The sequence below is a fragment of the Lipomyces chichibuensis genome (assembly GCF_038497645.1).
Source record: "Lipomyces chichibuensis strain CBS 12929 unplaced genomic scaffold V1513scaffold_3, whole genome shotgun sequence".
Taxonomy (NCBI): Eukaryota; Fungi; Ascomycota; class Lipomycetes; order Lipomycetales; family Lipomycetaceae; genus Lipomyces; species Lipomyces chichibuensis.
The window spans coordinates 460,610-477,094 of record NW_027117455.1 but is presented as its reverse complement, the minus strand read 5'-3'; the positions used below and the strand labels follow the sequence as shown (position 1 = coordinate 477,094).

General features: G+C 47.0%; 5 protein-coding genes across 5 annotated transcripts; 3 read left to right on the top strand and 2 right to left on the bottom strand.

The window, feature by feature from the left end:
• Positions 1-649: 649 nt before the first annotated feature.
• V1513DRAFT_456573 (Cupredoxin) lies at positions 650-3,109 on the top strand (the record flags this gene model as incomplete). Its single annotated transcript, XM_066899580.1, has 5 exons — positions 650-835; positions 1,263-2,222; positions 2,280-2,930; positions 2,965-2,967; positions 3,062-3,109. The coding sequence occupies 5 exons, from the start codon at positions 650-652 to the stop codon at positions 3,107-3,109; spliced, it is 1,848 nt and encodes a 615-aa protein (XP_066755919.1).
• Positions 3,110-4,498: 1,389 nt separating this feature from the next.
• Positions 4,499-6,637, top strand: V1513DRAFT_437442 (acyl-CoA dehydrogenase/oxidase). The gene is made up of 2 exons (XM_066896925.1): positions 4,499-4,843; positions 4,897-6,637. The coding sequence occupies exons 1-2, from the start codon at positions 4,805-4,807 to the stop codon at positions 6,481-6,483; spliced, it is 1,626 nt and encodes a 541-aa protein (XP_066755918.1). The 5' UTR covers positions 4,499-4,804; the 3' UTR covers positions 6,484-6,637.
• Positions 6,638-7,233: 596 nt separating this feature from the next.
• Positions 7,234-10,821, bottom strand: V1513DRAFT_409467 (uncharacterized protein). The gene is made up of 3 exons (XM_066895690.1): positions 10,411-10,821; positions 9,866-10,351; positions 7,234-9,814 (listed from the first exon to the last, which is right to left on the bottom strand). The coding sequence occupies exons 1-3, from the start codon at positions 10,532-10,534 to the stop codon at positions 7,479-7,481; spliced, it is 2,946 nt and encodes a 981-aa protein (XP_066755917.1). The 5' UTR covers positions 10,535-10,821; the 3' UTR covers positions 7,234-7,478.
• A 3,112-nt stretch (positions 10,822-13,933) lies between these two features.
• On the top strand, positions 13,934-15,381 carry V1513DRAFT_437431 (S-adenosyl-L-methionine-dependent methyltransferase). The gene has a single exon (XM_066896924.1). The coding sequence runs from the start codon at positions 14,430-14,432 to the stop codon at positions 15,279-15,281; it is 852 nt and encodes a 283-aa protein (XP_066755916.1). The 5' UTR covers positions 13,934-14,429; the 3' UTR covers positions 15,282-15,381.
• On the bottom strand, positions 15,206-16,306 carry V1513DRAFT_437426 (translationally controlled tumor protein). The gene is made up of 3 exons (XM_066896923.1): positions 15,839-16,306; positions 15,619-15,773; positions 15,206-15,549 (listed from the first exon to the last, which is right to left on the bottom strand). The coding sequence occupies exons 1-3, from the start codon at positions 16,067-16,069 to the stop codon at positions 15,465-15,467; spliced, it is 471 nt and encodes a 156-aa protein (XP_066755915.1). The 5' UTR covers positions 16,070-16,306; the 3' UTR covers positions 15,206-15,464.
• Positions 16,307-16,485: the final 179 nt, after the last annotated feature.

Below are 16,485 nucleotides of genomic sequence, written 5' to 3'. Positions count from 1 at the left end.
CGCCAATACCAACAGCCAATCTTATCCACTTCGATAAGTCAGACTTTGTATGTTCACATCGGTAAGTCCTTATTCCGGGTCATATTCGCCCGTCTAGGTTTCTCGCCCTTGGCTGTGGACTTCCTGATACTGGGTCAAAGCCTCAACAATCGATGTATTTGGTTCCATAATTAGGTACTACTCTTGTTTAAAGCTCCTTATTAAGGGTCGATCGAGGGTTTCTCACCGTCCAACTGAGACTCAAAGATTCCTGCTGCTAGTAAAAGGCGTCAATAATTTTTAGTGGGAATCTTAATGCAGACAAAAACCTCACGGCTTCGGTCATGCCGAAGCTATAATGAGTTTATGGTCTCTATAATTAGCCTATGAGATGGCACAGATTGATTCACGGGGCTGACAGATGACAAAATGATACCCCAGAAGTCCTCTAATTAAAACTGCGCATAGCATTCGGCGCGACCATCGCTGCTCGCCTAGTTGCTGTAGCTTTCAGAATATATCTGCATGTTCTTTCAGCCTCGAGATGCGTGAACAGAAATATAACAAGTAAATCGAGACTAATCGGACCAATTGACAGCGTCATGCTTATACCAGGAAGTGAGTGGACATACGTTTGGTACGTACTGGGGACGCTAGGACCCTTTCTGACATGCACTGGTTGCTGCACGTGCCTACACTCGCATGCCTTGCTGGTGTGGTGATGATCGCAAGAACGACTGCGGCGCTGCGAAGTACGTGGAGGAAACATGCAGCCCACCACACACACACCTGGAACAGTCTGCAGTCTCGGGCCTGGTCTGTGATCGCGCATATGAACGATGCTGTCAGCAAAGTGGTATGTGATACCATACTAGGTAGTTCCGTAGGAGATGGTTCGCGTCGGCCACGAACTGCCGTCTGAACTACTTCGACGTCATCTGTGCCTGACTCTGTTCCGATTCAATCTTGCGATGGGAAAACTACTAGCTAAATTGTATATGGTATTGTAAGGATAAATGTAGAAACTGCTTGCTGGTTTGCTACAATAGTTTGCCATGCTGTCGACTTATTTCCGCAGATCAAGCAATAGTCGGTTCAGCTGGAATCAACGCACCAGATGGCTCTTCATCGTCACATTTGCGCTCCTTTTCTCACTCCTCGTTGTTCTGGAAACCGGTACAAAGACCATTATACCGTCGTCGATCTGTGATACGTCATGTCATGTCAACGACGCGACGGAACTGATCTCTACCCATCCCTATTACACGGGAAACGTGGACGAGCGAGTACGTGAATTCACATTCGACGTTGCAAGGCATGTACTATCATATCCGGATGGCGTTGCCAAATCGATGGTCCTCGTCAATCGACTTTTTCCTGGACCTACTATCCGAGCGAATAAAGGGGACACATTGTTGGTGCATGTGAACAATCATCTCAACGAATCGACTTCACTTCATTTCCACGGTCTGCATCAACGAGGGACGAATGCAATGGACGGAGTCCCCGGCGTAACACAGTGCGGGATTCCACCAGGCGAAAGCTTCACATATAGAATCGTGCTTTCGCAGTCCGGTACGTTTTGGTGGCACTCGCATTCGTCGACGCATCGGATAGATGGTATGGCTGGTGCGATGGTCGTGTACGATTTAGGGGAGGAGCAATATCAGCTTGGAAGAGACTACGATGACGAAGTCATTATGTTTTTGCAAGATTATTATCATGCGCCTGGCGAGGACATGTTCAATTGGTATCTATCGAGGTCTTCTGCGGGATTTGAGCCAGTTCCGGATAATGGTCTTGTCAATGGACGCGCTTTTAGAAACGTGTGTTCGCGCACACACGAGCTATATCCATGCTCGTCTATAGAAGACGTGAGGTCCACGCAGTTTAATTTCGTGAGGGGCAAGAAATATCGACTTCGAGTGATCAACGCGGCAGCGTTTGCGGAAATAAATGTTTCGTTAGACAGACACGTCTTGCGGGTCATCGAAGCTGATTCTTCTGAAACAGAGTCGACCGACGTTCATTTTGCACCTATCGCGCCTGGACAGCGGTATTCTTTCATTGTCACTGCAGAGTCGTCTGGTCCAGTTTCCCAGGTCACTCTGCGCGCTGATATGAACACCAATTGCTTCAACTACCGCAACCCCACACTTGATCCCGAGATTCGTGCTCTCGTAAATCTAGTGGATGACAGCTCAAGCATCGTCAAACGAGCAACCATCTGGCTTCGGTCCCTTGTACCTAGGAAGTTGAGAGCCGAATCCTTGCGATGGGATGACTTCCTTCTTCCCGAGTTTTGTCGCGACTTGGACCCAAATCTTCTTGTTCCTGTTTCTTTCGGACCGCATTCTGATCCAGTTCCTCCATTTGACTATCGCGTGCAAGTATGGACAAAGACGCTCAAACTTGAACGCGTCAATCTAGCTCCATTCGGATTTATTAACCGCACATCATTCATGCCAGCCATTGGTGCGCCTAATTTGCACGTCGCGTTGGGGCTAGTAGATGCTGTGGCCACGGTGCCCGTGCCAACTGTCGGTGGGAAGAAAAATACAGAGACATGGGGAGGCGATCAACTCGTGGTCCCAATTTCGATGAAAGATCAGATGAAAAAAAGCCAAGTAATCGAGTTGGTTATTAATAATCCTGATGAATCTGCGCATCCATTTCATTTGCATGGACATGATATGTGGCTTATCCGTGCATTTTCCGGAAATGCAGGTTTAGGTGGTTGGAAACCGAAATACGAAGCCGAATACGTTGTCGAGAACGTTGTCCCTCGAGACACAATCGTAGTACCAAGGCTCGGCCACGCAGTGGTCCGGTTCAAAGTTTCGGACGATAATCCCGGAATATGGGCATTCCATTGTCATATATTGTGGCATTTACGCGCAGGAATGATGATGCAGTTCGCAGTTGGGCTGGATAAATTAGATGAAGACATGGTCACGAGTGAAATGCGGCGACATTGTAATATAGAGCGTGAGTTGGGTGAAAAATTGTTGGCGCCTCTACCTGGAGATGAGTTTAGAAAGGGTATGATCGCACCGACTTGATGAGTAAATATGGTGTACAGTACTGGGCTGCATATTATATTACGCAACATGTGCATTGGCCCAAATAGGGATTTTAATACAACCATCTATGACTTCATATTATTAGAGCGGTATTATACAGTTGAATATGGTGTATATTTACGCTCTCGACTTCCACGGTCTCGCATGCTTTAACAATTTGACAACCCGCAAAATGCTCCGATCCTCAACCTCTGACGCAAAGAAACCGTCCAACAGCTCGTCTCGATCACCGACGGCCGTCGTGTCGACATACGCATACATTCGCACAGCAATGCCTGGATCTTCAAATTGTGCGTCGTCACGTAATCGTCTAGCGTCAACTTCGGCGAGTAATTGCGCTCGACGCTGCTGGATTTGTGATATTGTCAGAGTACGAGGCAGATATATGTCCATGTAAGCGTCTAATGCTGCGGATAGTAGTTTGCGAAGTTGGCTTACTCGCCGGATATGCAGCATATGCAGCATTTCCATACAGCACGCTGGGAATATCAGCAAATAATTCACTTTGGCGTAAACTAGCCTTACCAGTAAACACGACGGCAGGAATAGTTCCAAATATCGACCTGCCTATAGGTTTCAGCAGATGCGATGAGAATCCCATGATTTAGAACTTAAACCAGTCTGCAATCAGATCAGAAAGAAAGAAATGTATAGCACAGAGGCAACTCGCATTGACAGCCATTCATTTATTTTATAATGTTGTGACCGTAATACGGCGAGCACACATCATCGTCTCATCTCGATATAAAACAGCATTCACACCTGAGCCATGAGTCGATGACGCAGGGGGGCAACAACAATAGTTGCACAGATATCGGGTCCTGTGTTATACTCTAACGCGATGGGATGGGGCCCATGGCGTTGTGCAATTATGACAGAAATCAAAGATGGTTCATATTTTGGACGGAGTTGCGGCTTGATAATCCGTCCAGCCGCAAAAGCAGCGTATTGTTCAGAGCAGAGAAGAGACGAGTGATTGTTCTATCGCGGATATAGATTATATACTAACTTGCGATATCTAATACCCGTCTTCGACGAACTGGTTATTTGTCACCAAGCTTGGTGTCCTCGGTCCTCCTGCGGCGGGACACAAATCGTCACTCGGAACCCCTTCACCAACTCAAGTTTGTCGCTACTCGCTAGCTTGGTCGGTTCGAACTTTTTGTATACCGGATTATCGAATTGTAAAACCAATATTAGGTCTATACGCAGAGTAATTAGGAGCCCATTGTCCCTGTTCCGTTATATACACCATTCATTATCTGAGTACTATTTAATTCCCCAACCGGTCAGAATCATGCCATCGTGGTCAATTTTACCGGTTCTTTCATTCTCCTTACAATATTAAATATTCCCTTGATGGTTTGTCCCCACATCCGCGTGTTCGGCCACCCTCGGGGAAAACCCCACCTTCAAGATTAAGGTTACCTATATCTCATGCTACGAGGACTTTGCACACGTATATGCCGCTGCACAGCGCCATTTATGGCATAGATTAGGCACAGTACCCACTTTCAAATACATGCGGGGACGCATGTGACAGCCACGCAGCGGACACGAATTCGTCGCGTCTTCGACGTCATCACGACTGCTCCTCCAGGCTTCACAACATCCTCGGCAAAAACAAATCAGCAGACCGTAACGCGCTGCCATTTAATCCTCCTCGGCATCCACTCGTGCGCCTTGTTCTCTTGCTACCTACATGGAACTACCCTCATAGAATTCCCCACAGCATATACATCATGTCCAACCAACAATCCCAATCAAGCTTCACCACTGAGGTATGTCCATAAGGCGTCAGTAGATGCAGCGAATAAGCTAACATGTGACAAAGGACGTCGCGAAGCACAATTCCGACGACTCCCTCTGGATCATTGTCGACGGCGGGGTATATGACCTCACGTCTTTCCAGAATGAGCACCCTGGCGGCAAAAAAATCCTGAAGCGCGTCGCTGGCAAGGATGCGTCCAAGATGTTTTGGAAGTACCACAACGCCGGCATCTTGAAGAAGTACACTCCCAAACTCCAGATTGGATCCATTGGCACAGCGACGGTTCTTCCTGCCGCTGAGAAAAAGGAGGAACCTTCTCCGGCTGCTGCGCTTGTCGAGGTTAAGGACGGCAAGGAGACATTTGAACCTTTTGGTGATCTGGTGCCCTTTGCTGATCCATCATGGTATCAAGGCTACTCCACCACTTATTATAACGCATCTCATATTGCACTTCGAAATGAGGTCCGTGCGTGGGTCGAATCAGAAATTGAGCCGTTTGTCGGAGAGTGGGACGAAAAGAAGGATGTCCCGAGGGAAGTCTACCTGGAGATGGGACGACGTGGATATCTTGCTGGCGCGCTCGGAGTTCACTACCCGATCGAATATACCGACATTCGACCGAAATGCGTTGCTGTCGAGCAGTGGGATCATTTCCATGAGTTCATTCTCACCGATGAGATTGCGCGGGCGGGATCTGGCGGTCTTGTTTGGAATCTTCTTGGCGGCTACGGAATTGGTGCGCCGCCAGTCATCAAGTTCTGCAGGCCGGAGGTCAAGAAGCGTGTGCTACCGAAATTGTTGTCCGGTGAGACGAGAATTTGCTTGTGCATCACTGAGCCTGACGCAGGCAGCGATGTAGCAAATCTCACGACTACCGCAAAGAAGACCGACGACGGAAAGTATTTCATTGTCAACGGCGAGAAGAAGTGGATTACCAATGGCATTTACGCCGATTACTTCACCGTCGCTGTCCGCACTGGCGGCGACGGGATGAGCGGTATTTCGCTCTTGTTGGTCGAGAAGACTATGCCTGGAGTCAACACACGTCGCATGGATTGCTCTGGCGTGTGGAGTTCCGGTACGACGTACGTTACATTCGAAGACGTCAAGGTTCCCGTCGAGAATTTGATAGGAAAAGAGAATCAGGGCTTCAAGGTCATCATGACGAATTTTAACCACGAGCGCATGGGAATTATTATCCAGGCCAACCGATTCTCGCGGGTATGCTACGAAGAATCGATAAAATATGCCCACAAGCGCCGCACATTTGGAAAGCGATTGATCGACCACCCCGTTATTCGCGCCAAGCTCGCGAACATGGCCATCCGCATTGAGGCGACGCACAACTGGCTTGAGAACCTCATTTTTCAGACGAATTCCATGTCGGAGCAGGAAGCTATGTATCGTCTCGGTGGCGCCATCGCCGGTCTCAAAGCGCAAGCTACGCAGACCTTCGAATTCTGTGCTCGTGAAAGCGCCCAAATTTTCGGCGGTCTTTCGTATTCTCGCGGCGGCCAGGGCGGTAAAGTTGAGCGTTTGTACCGCGAGGTTCGAGCATATGCTATTCCTGGAGGATCGGAGGAGATCATGCTAGATCTGTCCATTCGCCAGTCACTTCGTGTACATCAGGCGTTGGGCGCAAAGTTTTAATTTGGTTCATATGAAATCATGTATTTATTGGGAAGAAGGCGTAGTGTCTTGGTAAATGGATTTGTCTTGCTTTGCTATGTCTCGTCGTGAAAATAAATACGCATGAAATAGGAAACAGTGAGCGGTGAACAAATACAAAATACGCATCAATGACGATTTCTCTCAGAGCCCTGCCCCGCCATGTCTACCTCGCAATATACCGTGGTCCCTGAACACCACATGTCAACACAAACAGAATATTACAGAATTCAACGTTGACCGTTCAATTGGTTCGGCCCCTTTCCAGTGGGAGCTCCACGGTTCCCGACTAACAATTCTGGCCGACGTAACTGGAAGATATCGGGCTCTCGTGGATTTAGCTCAGATCTACTTTCTAACACTTAACAATTAAGTGGAAAATAATTGGGAATCCAAACACCGTTTTTATTATAAGTTATAATTTTTTAAAAATAAGTGAAGTCGCGTTTGGTGGAAAATAATTAGAAATCCAAAAAAACACACTCTCAAACTTTCGATGATAATTGTATATTTCGCATAACCCCGGATCCTGTAATATGCATCGTTTCATCAAGAAATCCACGCTTATACAAAAAACATATTACCACACTCGGCGTAAAAAAATGATAGCATTGAAAAAAAAAAAAAAAAAAAAAAAAGAAGCATCTATGCAACCACCATTAACCAAAAATATACACGACGACATGCCATTAATCTCAAGCTGCTGCCCTGCAACTTTCCATTTTCCTTAACAAAGAATGATCTGTAAAATTTCTTTCATAAAAGTAATAACACAATGAAATGAAATAAACCAAAAAGAAACCCGGCGTTTAACTAACAAAATGGTAAAAACATAGCCCTCATATACAAGGAAAAAAAAAAAAAAAACCAAGGTGACTTCTACCAATCCTTTTTACCCGCTAACCATAGTTTGAAATACTTTGCAATGATGAGTAAGACAATGCCGCGTAAATTCGTAACAAATACTATGACGACTTTTACAACCACATCTTATACCGACTGATGTAAAACTTCTTAACTATCTGTGTCGCGATGAAGTATCCGACAATAGCAACGATCAAGAATGGATAGAACATGCCGGGCACAGGAAGCATCTGGAGAACACTAGTGCCAAGGGGAGTGAAAGGAATGATGATGCCGACAATGACGACGGAAACGGTGCCCAGGGCAAGCTGCCATGACGGATTACGCTGAATAAACGGAAGCTTCTCGGTTCGGATCATGTGCACGATGAGTGTCTGCGTGATCAAGCCGACATAGAACCAGCAAGTCTGGAAATACTTGACATCGTCGGTGAATGGCGTTCTGTAATCGAAATAGAACCACAAGACAACGAAAGTATAGACGTCGAAGATCGAAGACAATGGGCCAAGGTACAACATAAACTTGAAGATCGAGTCTGCGGACCACTGGTGCGGATGGAGCAAATACTCATCATCAACGTTATCCCATGGAATTGCAATCTGAGAGATATCGTAGAGCAAGTTCTGAGTCAAGATCTGGTTACCAGTCATTGGCTGGAATGGCAACCAGGCGGAAGCAATCAGAACGGAGAAAACGTTGCCAAAGTTTGACGACGCAGCCATCTTGATATATTTGATTGTGTTGGCGTGAGTCTTTCTGCCTCGAATTATTGCCTGCGTAATGACATGGAGAGACTTCTCGAGCAAAATGAAATCAGCCGCATCTTTGGCGAGAGGAGTAGCAGTGTCGACGGAGATACCGCAGTCCGCACCGCGAAGTGCAAGAGCGTCGTTGATACCATCACCAAGGAAACCGACAGTGTGACCATTTTTCTTCAATGTGTTGACAATATTGAATTTTTGGAAAGGGGTGAGCTTCGCAAAAACGGTAGTACGCTCTACAACTTCGTTGAGCAATTCCTCGTTGTCTTGGATCTCTTCCAGCTCCGGACCAGTGATAACGTATTCAGCGTCGATACCGACGTCCTTGCAGACCTTGCAAGCCACAGCCAAGTTATCACCAGTAAGAACCTTGATACCAACATGATACTTCTTGAAGTCTTCAATGGCAGCGGCGCAGTCTTCTTTGGGCGGGTCCAAGAATGTAAGGAAACCAAGGAAAGTCAAATCATTTTCATCCTTGGCGCTGAAGTCCTTGCGCTCCAGCTCCCCCTCAGGAATGGCCTTAGTAGCTACAGCAAGAACACGGAGACCATCGCTGTTAAGCTCAGCGACCTTAGCTAACAATTCCTTACGATACTTATCCGACATCTCGACGTCAGAGATCGAGCCCTTGGTGTACTCGCGGACCGAAACACATATATCAAGGAGCTCCTCGACGGCGCCCTTGCAAATCAGCTCAGCGTGAGTGGCAGAAGTCTTCAGAATAACACTCATTCTGCGGCGAACGAAATCGAACGGAAGCTCATCGACAAGAGAGTAAATCTGGCCCTTCTCAGATGAAGTGTAGTCGGTCTTGACTTCCTCGCTGGCTTCGGCCGCCTTGATAACGGCAGAGTCAAGGACATTCCTCAAGCCAGTCGAAAAGTGCGAGTTTAGGAACGCGTAGCGGAGAATGTCAACATTGTTGACATTGGACGAATCAAGGTGCTCAGTTAGGACGACATCGTCCTGGGTCAAAGTACCAGTTTTATCACTGCAAATAACATCGACCACACCCATTGTCTGGATAGCATCAAGTTTGCGGACGATAGTCTTGTGCTTGGCCATCTCCGCGGCGCCGTAAGCCAAATTCGCGTTCAGAATCATCGGTAACATCTCGGGTGTAAGACCAATCAAGACAGACATGCCGAACAAGACAGCTTCATAAAAGTCGCCAGTTGTAAGACCGTTGACAACAATAACGATGGGGACCATGACGAGACCAAACCCAAGTAACAAGTAGGCAACCTTGCGGACACCAACGTCAAACGAGTTGCGGGTCTCCATCGAGTCAGAGTTAAGGGTCGAGTTGATTGTCGAAATGTAAGTAGAATTACCAGTAGAGATGACCAGAGCACGACCACGGCCCGAAACAACAGACGTGGACATGTAGCAAATGTTGGATAAGTCAAAGATCGACTCGGGGTCGTTGACATTCGTCGACTTCTCAACAGGCAAGAACTCACCCGTGAGAGAAGACTGAGAGACAAACAAGTCCTTCGACTCGACCAGGACCACATCGCCAGGGAAAATGTCACCTGGTCTAAGAGTCAAAACATCGCCCGGCACGACATCAGTTATCGGGATTTCGGTCTCGAAAAAGCCGCCATTGCCGTCGGGGCGCAAAATACGACTAAGGGGCTCAATCAAATCACGCATAGACTTAAACGACTTTTGCGATTTTAATTCTGTTCGACATTAGATGATTGTGTAGGAAGCCAACACTAACAAATTCTCACCTTCATAAGAGCGAAGACCAACACTCAGAATGACCATTGCAAGAACGAAATAAAAAGTCGTAGGGTCCTCGGCAACAGTAATAGCCAAGATACCGAGAATCATGAGAAGGATATTGAATGGGTGTATCAATCCCTGGAACACGATAACGTACCAAGATTTCAACACAGCCGACGAAAGTTCATTCTTGCCGTACTTGACCAAACGATCGCTGGCCTCAGATGGGCTAAGTCCATTAAATCCGGTATCAAATCGTTTGAGAACGTCATCGACATCAAGAGCAGCAACTTCACGAAGCGAAGCAGAGATGCGACGTTCTTCCTCTGACGATTGGGACAGGTTGGCGGTCTTTCCAAAGAGAACGTCGGAGATCCAAGCCTTCATATTTTGCATAATGCCGCTGCTCTTCTGGGAAGCAGAGGATCTGATTGTCGCATCATCTCCGTGAATGTGGGGTGCGCCAATGCTCACCAGAACATCGTCCTCAGCTAGATTACGCATCTGGGTTAGTAGTTGGATCGACGACAGCAGTGGTGGACAACCATACCTGACCCGTAGGATATGGAGCTGGAACTTGAGCTGATTGACGAGGCTGAGAGTGGAGTTTTCTCCGTGATAACGACTCGCTTCTCGTCCTGAGAGCCGCGGGGTCCAGACGAGTGCGAATGCATGGTGAATGCGTGAAAATGCAAGATATGACTGCGAGAAGGAATGAAGCCGATGCAAACAGAAACAGATTAAAAGAGGGACTCGAGCTCTTAATAAATGAATGCAAGAGCGGATCTGTGCGGAGACCCTGTTGGAGGAGACGGGGAAGATGAGAGCGGAGGTGAGCAATAAACAATCGGGGGAGGGGGGGCTATGTTGAGAGAGAAAGCATTCGTGGAAAAGATCCGGAAGAGTAGAACGAGAATGCTCTGAGAAAGACATATACGTGAGTGCCGAGCACTCACACGGGTTTACTTTGGTGCGTCGCACCAGTCTGTGCCTAGCCCTCGAATCACCTAATCAGGACTAGCACCAGTTTTGGTGTTATCGCCGTCACTATTTTAGCCACTCAAGTGACGTTCTGTGTGGCTTATTGTGGCGCTCTCGCTCCAGACCGCTATAGCCTTTTAGCAGCCAGCAGCCAGAGCAGTAAGCAGTTTTAGCCCGGGACTCGCATCTCGACTGGCCGCTCTTCTTAATCACCGGCATACAAATCAACACCGCGAGTTGCAGGACATAAGAGGCATCCGAGGAACAGGGAACAGAGACCAAGGAGCTCGATATCAGCAATAGGTGGTTAATCGAAAACCGCAGCACATGCTTGGTACTGAGTTCTGGGCTGAGATGAGCAGTTGTGTTTTGTTTGTTTGTTTGGCCAGACTTTGTTGAAGCCGCGTCTTCTTCCAAAGCATTCGCATTTTGACTCTGATTCGCTTGTGGCTTGCCGGACCCGCATCTACGATAATTATTTATTGCACCAGAAATCTTCTAATGACTGTCTTTCCCGCGAGCCGAGTTGTCAGGTCATGGTGAGAGGGCGTGCTATCGCTACGTAATAATAAATGCCCATTGAATCTCGATTTTGATTGACAGTAATATGAAATAAATGGTTTTTTGAAAGATTTTGGTTTGTGTGAGTCAAAATTCAAAGGCGGTGAAGATACGTCGATCGTCTACTGTGCCGGTGATTTGCATGAAATGAAACGATCTGATAATTCAAAATCAGCGAATTGTCTGATATTTTTGTTGCCGCAGTCGTGCGGAGATTAGTTTCACATGACGAAGATCACTCCTCTATTACATCGGATTCGCAATTCCTGGCCGGACTAGTCAACATTGAATGAGACTAGTCGGCACGGACTTGTGGGGGCGAGAAAGGGTAAATGCGCGTTGGCGTTATGCATGTCCATCTGATTATGCATGCCGATATCATACTTATGTTAAGGCTGCACTGCGTCAGATCATCATCCCCGTGGCATAATTCCGCTCCAATCATCCAAAAAAACAAGCAGACAACTCAACAGGAGTCAATAATTATACTACACCTCGAGCTCATCTACCTTCAACTCGGCCATGGGCAAGGAAAGAGCAACGGCAAGGGCAAGGAAAGTACAAGGCAAGGCGCCACAACTGCCTCGCCGAGTTTGGATATAGAATCAAATTCTTGAGCGATTTTGAAATGGTGCGCGCACCAGACAAAGTTTGACGATCGAGAGGCTGTTGCTCGTGTGCACATGCAAATAACGCTGATTCCTCTCATCAGTGCCCTGATGATCTGATATGATATTACTCAAAGCGCCATTTGCACTACTGCGGCCGCAAAAAATCTGCACATTTCTGAGCTGAAATTGAAGCTGTCTAAATTACACACTATCCTAAACGGCACAGAGATCATTTGATTTGGACTCGCTCAGGTATCAGCGAACTCGCTGCCGTGACAAAAACATAGTGTCACCGAGGTCAAGCATAGAGTGCCAAACTTGTCCTTGGCGCGATTAGTCGCTGCCCATCACATAAACTTGTACTGTGGCGTGGCACAGCCACAGGCAAATCAAAGCCCACACTAAAATAGTGAAGCGCCGCAGGATCTGATAACGCAAGAAGTAGCACGCCACCTTGTTATCGTAACCACCAAGGTCCCTTACACCACACCAAACTTTCACGGGCAACAACTGCGAGGTGGCAACTGCAACAACCCTAGACCATCGAGCAAATGTCAATCAGGAAGCTCTGTCCCAGATATTCAAGCCCACTAATAATTCCAACACAATCAATAACTGCTGAGGACTGAATGCAACTTAAGCCAACGAGATATGTGAATATCTGGCATGACAAGTGAAACCTTGTCGAGCTGATCTAGGAAATTAATGACTGCGCACTAAATCTTCGTTCTCGTACACCCAAATCGCTTCTCATAACTCCAGTGCTCCCTTCGCGTTATCTTGTCATGCTGAGAACGTGAAATGAAGAGAAAGAGTTGCTGTGCGTGGCCAAATTGCAACTTTAAATTCACTATAGTGAAGTACATCGACTGCTATGAATTGGAAGCTGGTATGAGACCAGCACACCAATAGCCATGCAGTATATGCTCTGCTGAAAGCGGTAGTTTGAGAAACAAGTCTAAATAAGCCGGCTCTTTGTCATTTGCAATGTATTACATCGACTTGTTAATCGCGCAAAAGGTCAAAACCTGACGTAGGCCCTTAACATTCTTAACCACACTATGTCCCTCGCTTTCAAGCCGCTGCCCTCCATCTTTTAGTTGGTTTGGACGCGCTGCCTCTTTCCCACTACTGGCTGACAATTCACAAGCGTTCCAGATGCAGCCCCTGATTATATGCTATTGCTAGAGTTAGTAGGGGCGTATATGTACAGTGGCCGTGATACTTAATACCCAGAAGTTATCTTTGGGACAATGGCCATTTGTCAGAGTCCGCCCAGTCGATTACACACGTGCAAGTGTCCAGATCCTATCTAACGTCGTCAGAAGCGCCTAAGCTTACAATACAATACCCGCTTTGCATTTATTTGCATAAGCGATGCACGTGGCGAATGTTGGGTGCAAGATATGACACGTCATTTTGTTTTGTGACTGGATTGTCATTTCTACCAAGGTAGGAAAGGCTTGAATATTGAATGGCATCCCGACCCAATCGTCTAGCATCACTTGCAAGACCTCGCAGATTTATGGCACTTGCAAACTGGCAGTTGCTGGTCAATCCGTCCGCCTAGCAAAAAAAACCAACAACAAGAGGCAAAACCCGCAATATTGAGAAAATTAAGCGGGACTTCAATCCGTCCACTGCGACGTATTCTTTTGCGTCAAGTTGACAGTTATCGCAAAGGCAAGTCAAATTCTAGAGTAGTGCGGCTCTTACTGCACTTCGCTCGTGCCTCAGCAGACTAGTATCTCAAACGATAACGGTTTGCAACCGGGGAATAATTGAGTGTTTAGCGCCCACTTGGATGGGTCCACTAATGATATATCTCTGAGTATTGTATTAGTCGCCACCAACCCCTTATTTTGAACATCACGTGCAAAATGTCGAGATCTGTTGGTTCCGCCCTGCATGCCACCTGGCAAGACCAGATGGCAAGGAGACAAGCCTCAGCGCACAGCTACCCTTCCCGAAAGGCGAATAGCTGTGCTCGCATATTGTATAGATCTCCTAACGAGAGCTGAGGCAGAAACATTATAAACATATATTCTACAGTCCTCGGAAGGTATAAATCTTGCTGTGTGAATGATATAGAGTCGCCGATATCGGCGTTCGACGATCCCGCTCAACGCCGATGGCGGCCATGTAGATATCCCCCTTCGAGTCACCATCCCCCTCAACAGCGATGTCGGCTATAAGATATCGCCCTTCGAGTCACGATTATATGCGCCAATACAACCTCGAAACGATTTTGCCCAGTTCACACAGCGATATTGTGGATCTGGTTGAGTCATTTCGATCGCAAGCACATTCCAGGGCATTCAAAACCGGTCATTAGAACGGGCCCCGGGATAAAATAAATAGAGGCCGAGATCCAATTCCGATATCAACGTTCGTTTCTTACCATACAGGCATCAACATGGTTAATACAAGCGAACAGTGGTCTCCAAATGACTACGTGACTCATGCGTCCTTTGTGCCCGCACTCACTTCGCGCGTCGTATCCCTCCTGGCACCAACACCTGGCGACCACATCCTCGACATCGGTGCTGGCGACGGCATTCTGTCAATCGCAATTGCAAGTCAGGCCGCGAGTGTTCATTGCACAGATGGCTCCCCACACATGGTTGAATATGCGAGAGCTCGTGTCACAGAAGGCAAGATCGTTAACGTGACCACTGAAGTCATCGACGGAGGCACAAAAGTCAAAGACATGGTCCCGGTAGGGAAATATAACAAAGTCTTCTCTAACGCGGCATACCACTGGATCTTTGGTAGTCTCCCGTCAAACGAAGCAAGGGCGAAGGCGTTCCAGGACGTTTATGACATTTTGCCGCACGGAGGGGAATTCGTGGTCGAGTGTGGTGGACACGGCAATATTGGCGAGATCCTCGTTGCGTTAGTATCCGTCGTCAAGAGCGCGTGGGCGAAGAAAGGAGTGGCGAAGACATATGCTGAGATTAGAGAAAAATTATGGCCGTGGTATTTCGCTACGAACGATGAGATCGAGCAGTGGTTAAAGGCTGCCGGATTCAAGATTGAGTTGTTGGAGCGGGAATATCGGCCCACGACCTTGAATAACGGGGACATTGGTATGAAGGGATGGATTGATACGTTTGGGTTCACGTTTTGGGAGGGGTTGAACGAGGAAGAGAAAGACGCATCTATTGCAGAAGCAGTTGAATTGCTACGAGGTTCGGATTGGCTTGAAACTGAAGGGAAATGGGTGGCATGTTACGTCAGATGTCGGTTTAAGGCTATAAAAGAGTAGCTCACTGCAAAAGATGCCGATAGCTAAATGTGTATGTGTTAGACTGTCAAAATAGAAATGGAGTACGGTGGAAGCTGTTAACTTTCAAGTACAGCACTCCTCAAACTTAACATGTCACATGTAAAATTGGATAACCAAGGACTTAAAACTGACAACCGGCAGCGCAACAAATAGAGTAAACGTTTAGAACTTTTCCTCTTTCAAACCATGCTTCCAGAAGACGACGTATGGGGTGGTACCATCCTCTCGGTAGTTCAAGAGAACGATCCTAGTGACTTTGTTAGCCGTCATCTCTATTAAAATAACACAGGGGAGCGACTCGATCGTTAATACGTACATTCCCTCAGGGTCCATAGACTCGCCGGTGTAGAACTCATAGTCCTTAAAGTTTGCAACAACTTTCTTCACATAGGCTTGAGCACCCTTCTCGAAAATAGTAACATCGTCGGGAGATGTCTCAGCGAGCTTAGCCTTGACAGCCTTCATGTAGCCCTAGAATTATCAGTACATTAGTACTTGTCTCAACATCCCACCGCGATCACAAACGATGTAAATACCTTAATGTATGTCAAAAAGCTCTTTTTGTCAAAGCTGGTAGGAGACAATCGGAAAGAGTAGATAATGTTATTAACAGTCTCAACACCGTCCTCAACACCCTCGTCGCCCTCCTCAGCAGATGGGTTGGCCCCGATATCAATATCAGCACCCTGCTTAACTTGAACCATCTGGCAGTCAACCTCGTACACGACGGCGTCGACAAGCTTGAGGTCATAAGCATCCGAGATCATCTATTCGCATTAGCATCTATTTATTTTATGCAACGTATTATCTTGGAAGCGATGTACCTCGTCGCCGGAAATAGTATCCTACAAGAAGTCAGTAAGTATTCTCACATAAACATCATTATGTAAACAAACCTTATACAACAGCATTTTGGTCTTGTACGAAATATGCCGAATAAGAAGAGATGGGGGGAATAAGACAAAAGTACTGCGAAAAAATCTGTCTGCCTCTTTTTTAGTTTTTGGCAGACGTAATTCTGATCTCATAACCCCAACCCTAAAACCTATTTAGAGGCCCTAGCCCCAATTCTTTATTGGTTTAGGGTTCGCGCTGACTGACCCAGGATAGTTTCCCAAACGACCTCACGTGGCGCAGATGTCTCCTGACAAAAGAATTATTTCGCTAAAGGGTTGGAAGCAAT

Excerpts from the sequence above, each read along its gene's own strand:
- V1513DRAFT_437431 (XM_066896924.1), top strand. The coding sequence starts at position 14,430 with ATGGTTAATACAAGCGAACAGTGGTCTCCAAATGACTACGTGACTCAT.
- V1513DRAFT_437426 (XM_066896923.1), bottom strand. The coding sequence starts at position 16,069 with ATGATCTCGGATGCTTATGACCTCAAGCTTGTCGACGCCGTCGTGTAC. Across the intron at positions 15,774-15,838 it reads GCTTTTTGACATACATTAAG|GGCTACATGAAGGCTGTCAA; the intron begins GTATTTACATCG and ends TGATAATTCTAG. Across the intron at positions 15,550-15,618 it reads TCTATGGACCCTGAGGGAAT|GATCGTTCTCTTGAACTACC; the intron begins GTACGTATTAAC and ends CAAAGTCACTAG.
- V1513DRAFT_437442 (XM_066896925.1), top strand. The coding sequence starts at position 4,805 with ATGTCCAACCAACAATCCCAATCAAGCTTCACCACTGAG. Across the intron at positions 4,844-4,896 it reads AATCAAGCTTCACCACTGAG|GACGTCGCGAAGCACAATTC; the intron begins GTATGTCCATAA and ends CATGTGACAAAG.
- V1513DRAFT_409467 (XM_066895690.1), bottom strand. The coding sequence starts at position 10,534 with ATGCATTCGCACTCGTCTGGACCCCGCGGCTCTCAGGACGAGAAGCGA. Across the intron at positions 10,352-10,410 it reads CTCCATATCCTACGGGTCAG|CTGAGGACGATGTTCTGGTG; the intron begins GTATGGTTGTCC and ends TGCGTAATCTAG. Across the intron at positions 9,815-9,865 it reads TGGTCTTCGCTCTTATGAAG|AATTAAAATCGCAAAAGTCG; the intron begins GTGAGAATTTGT and ends AATGTCGAACAG.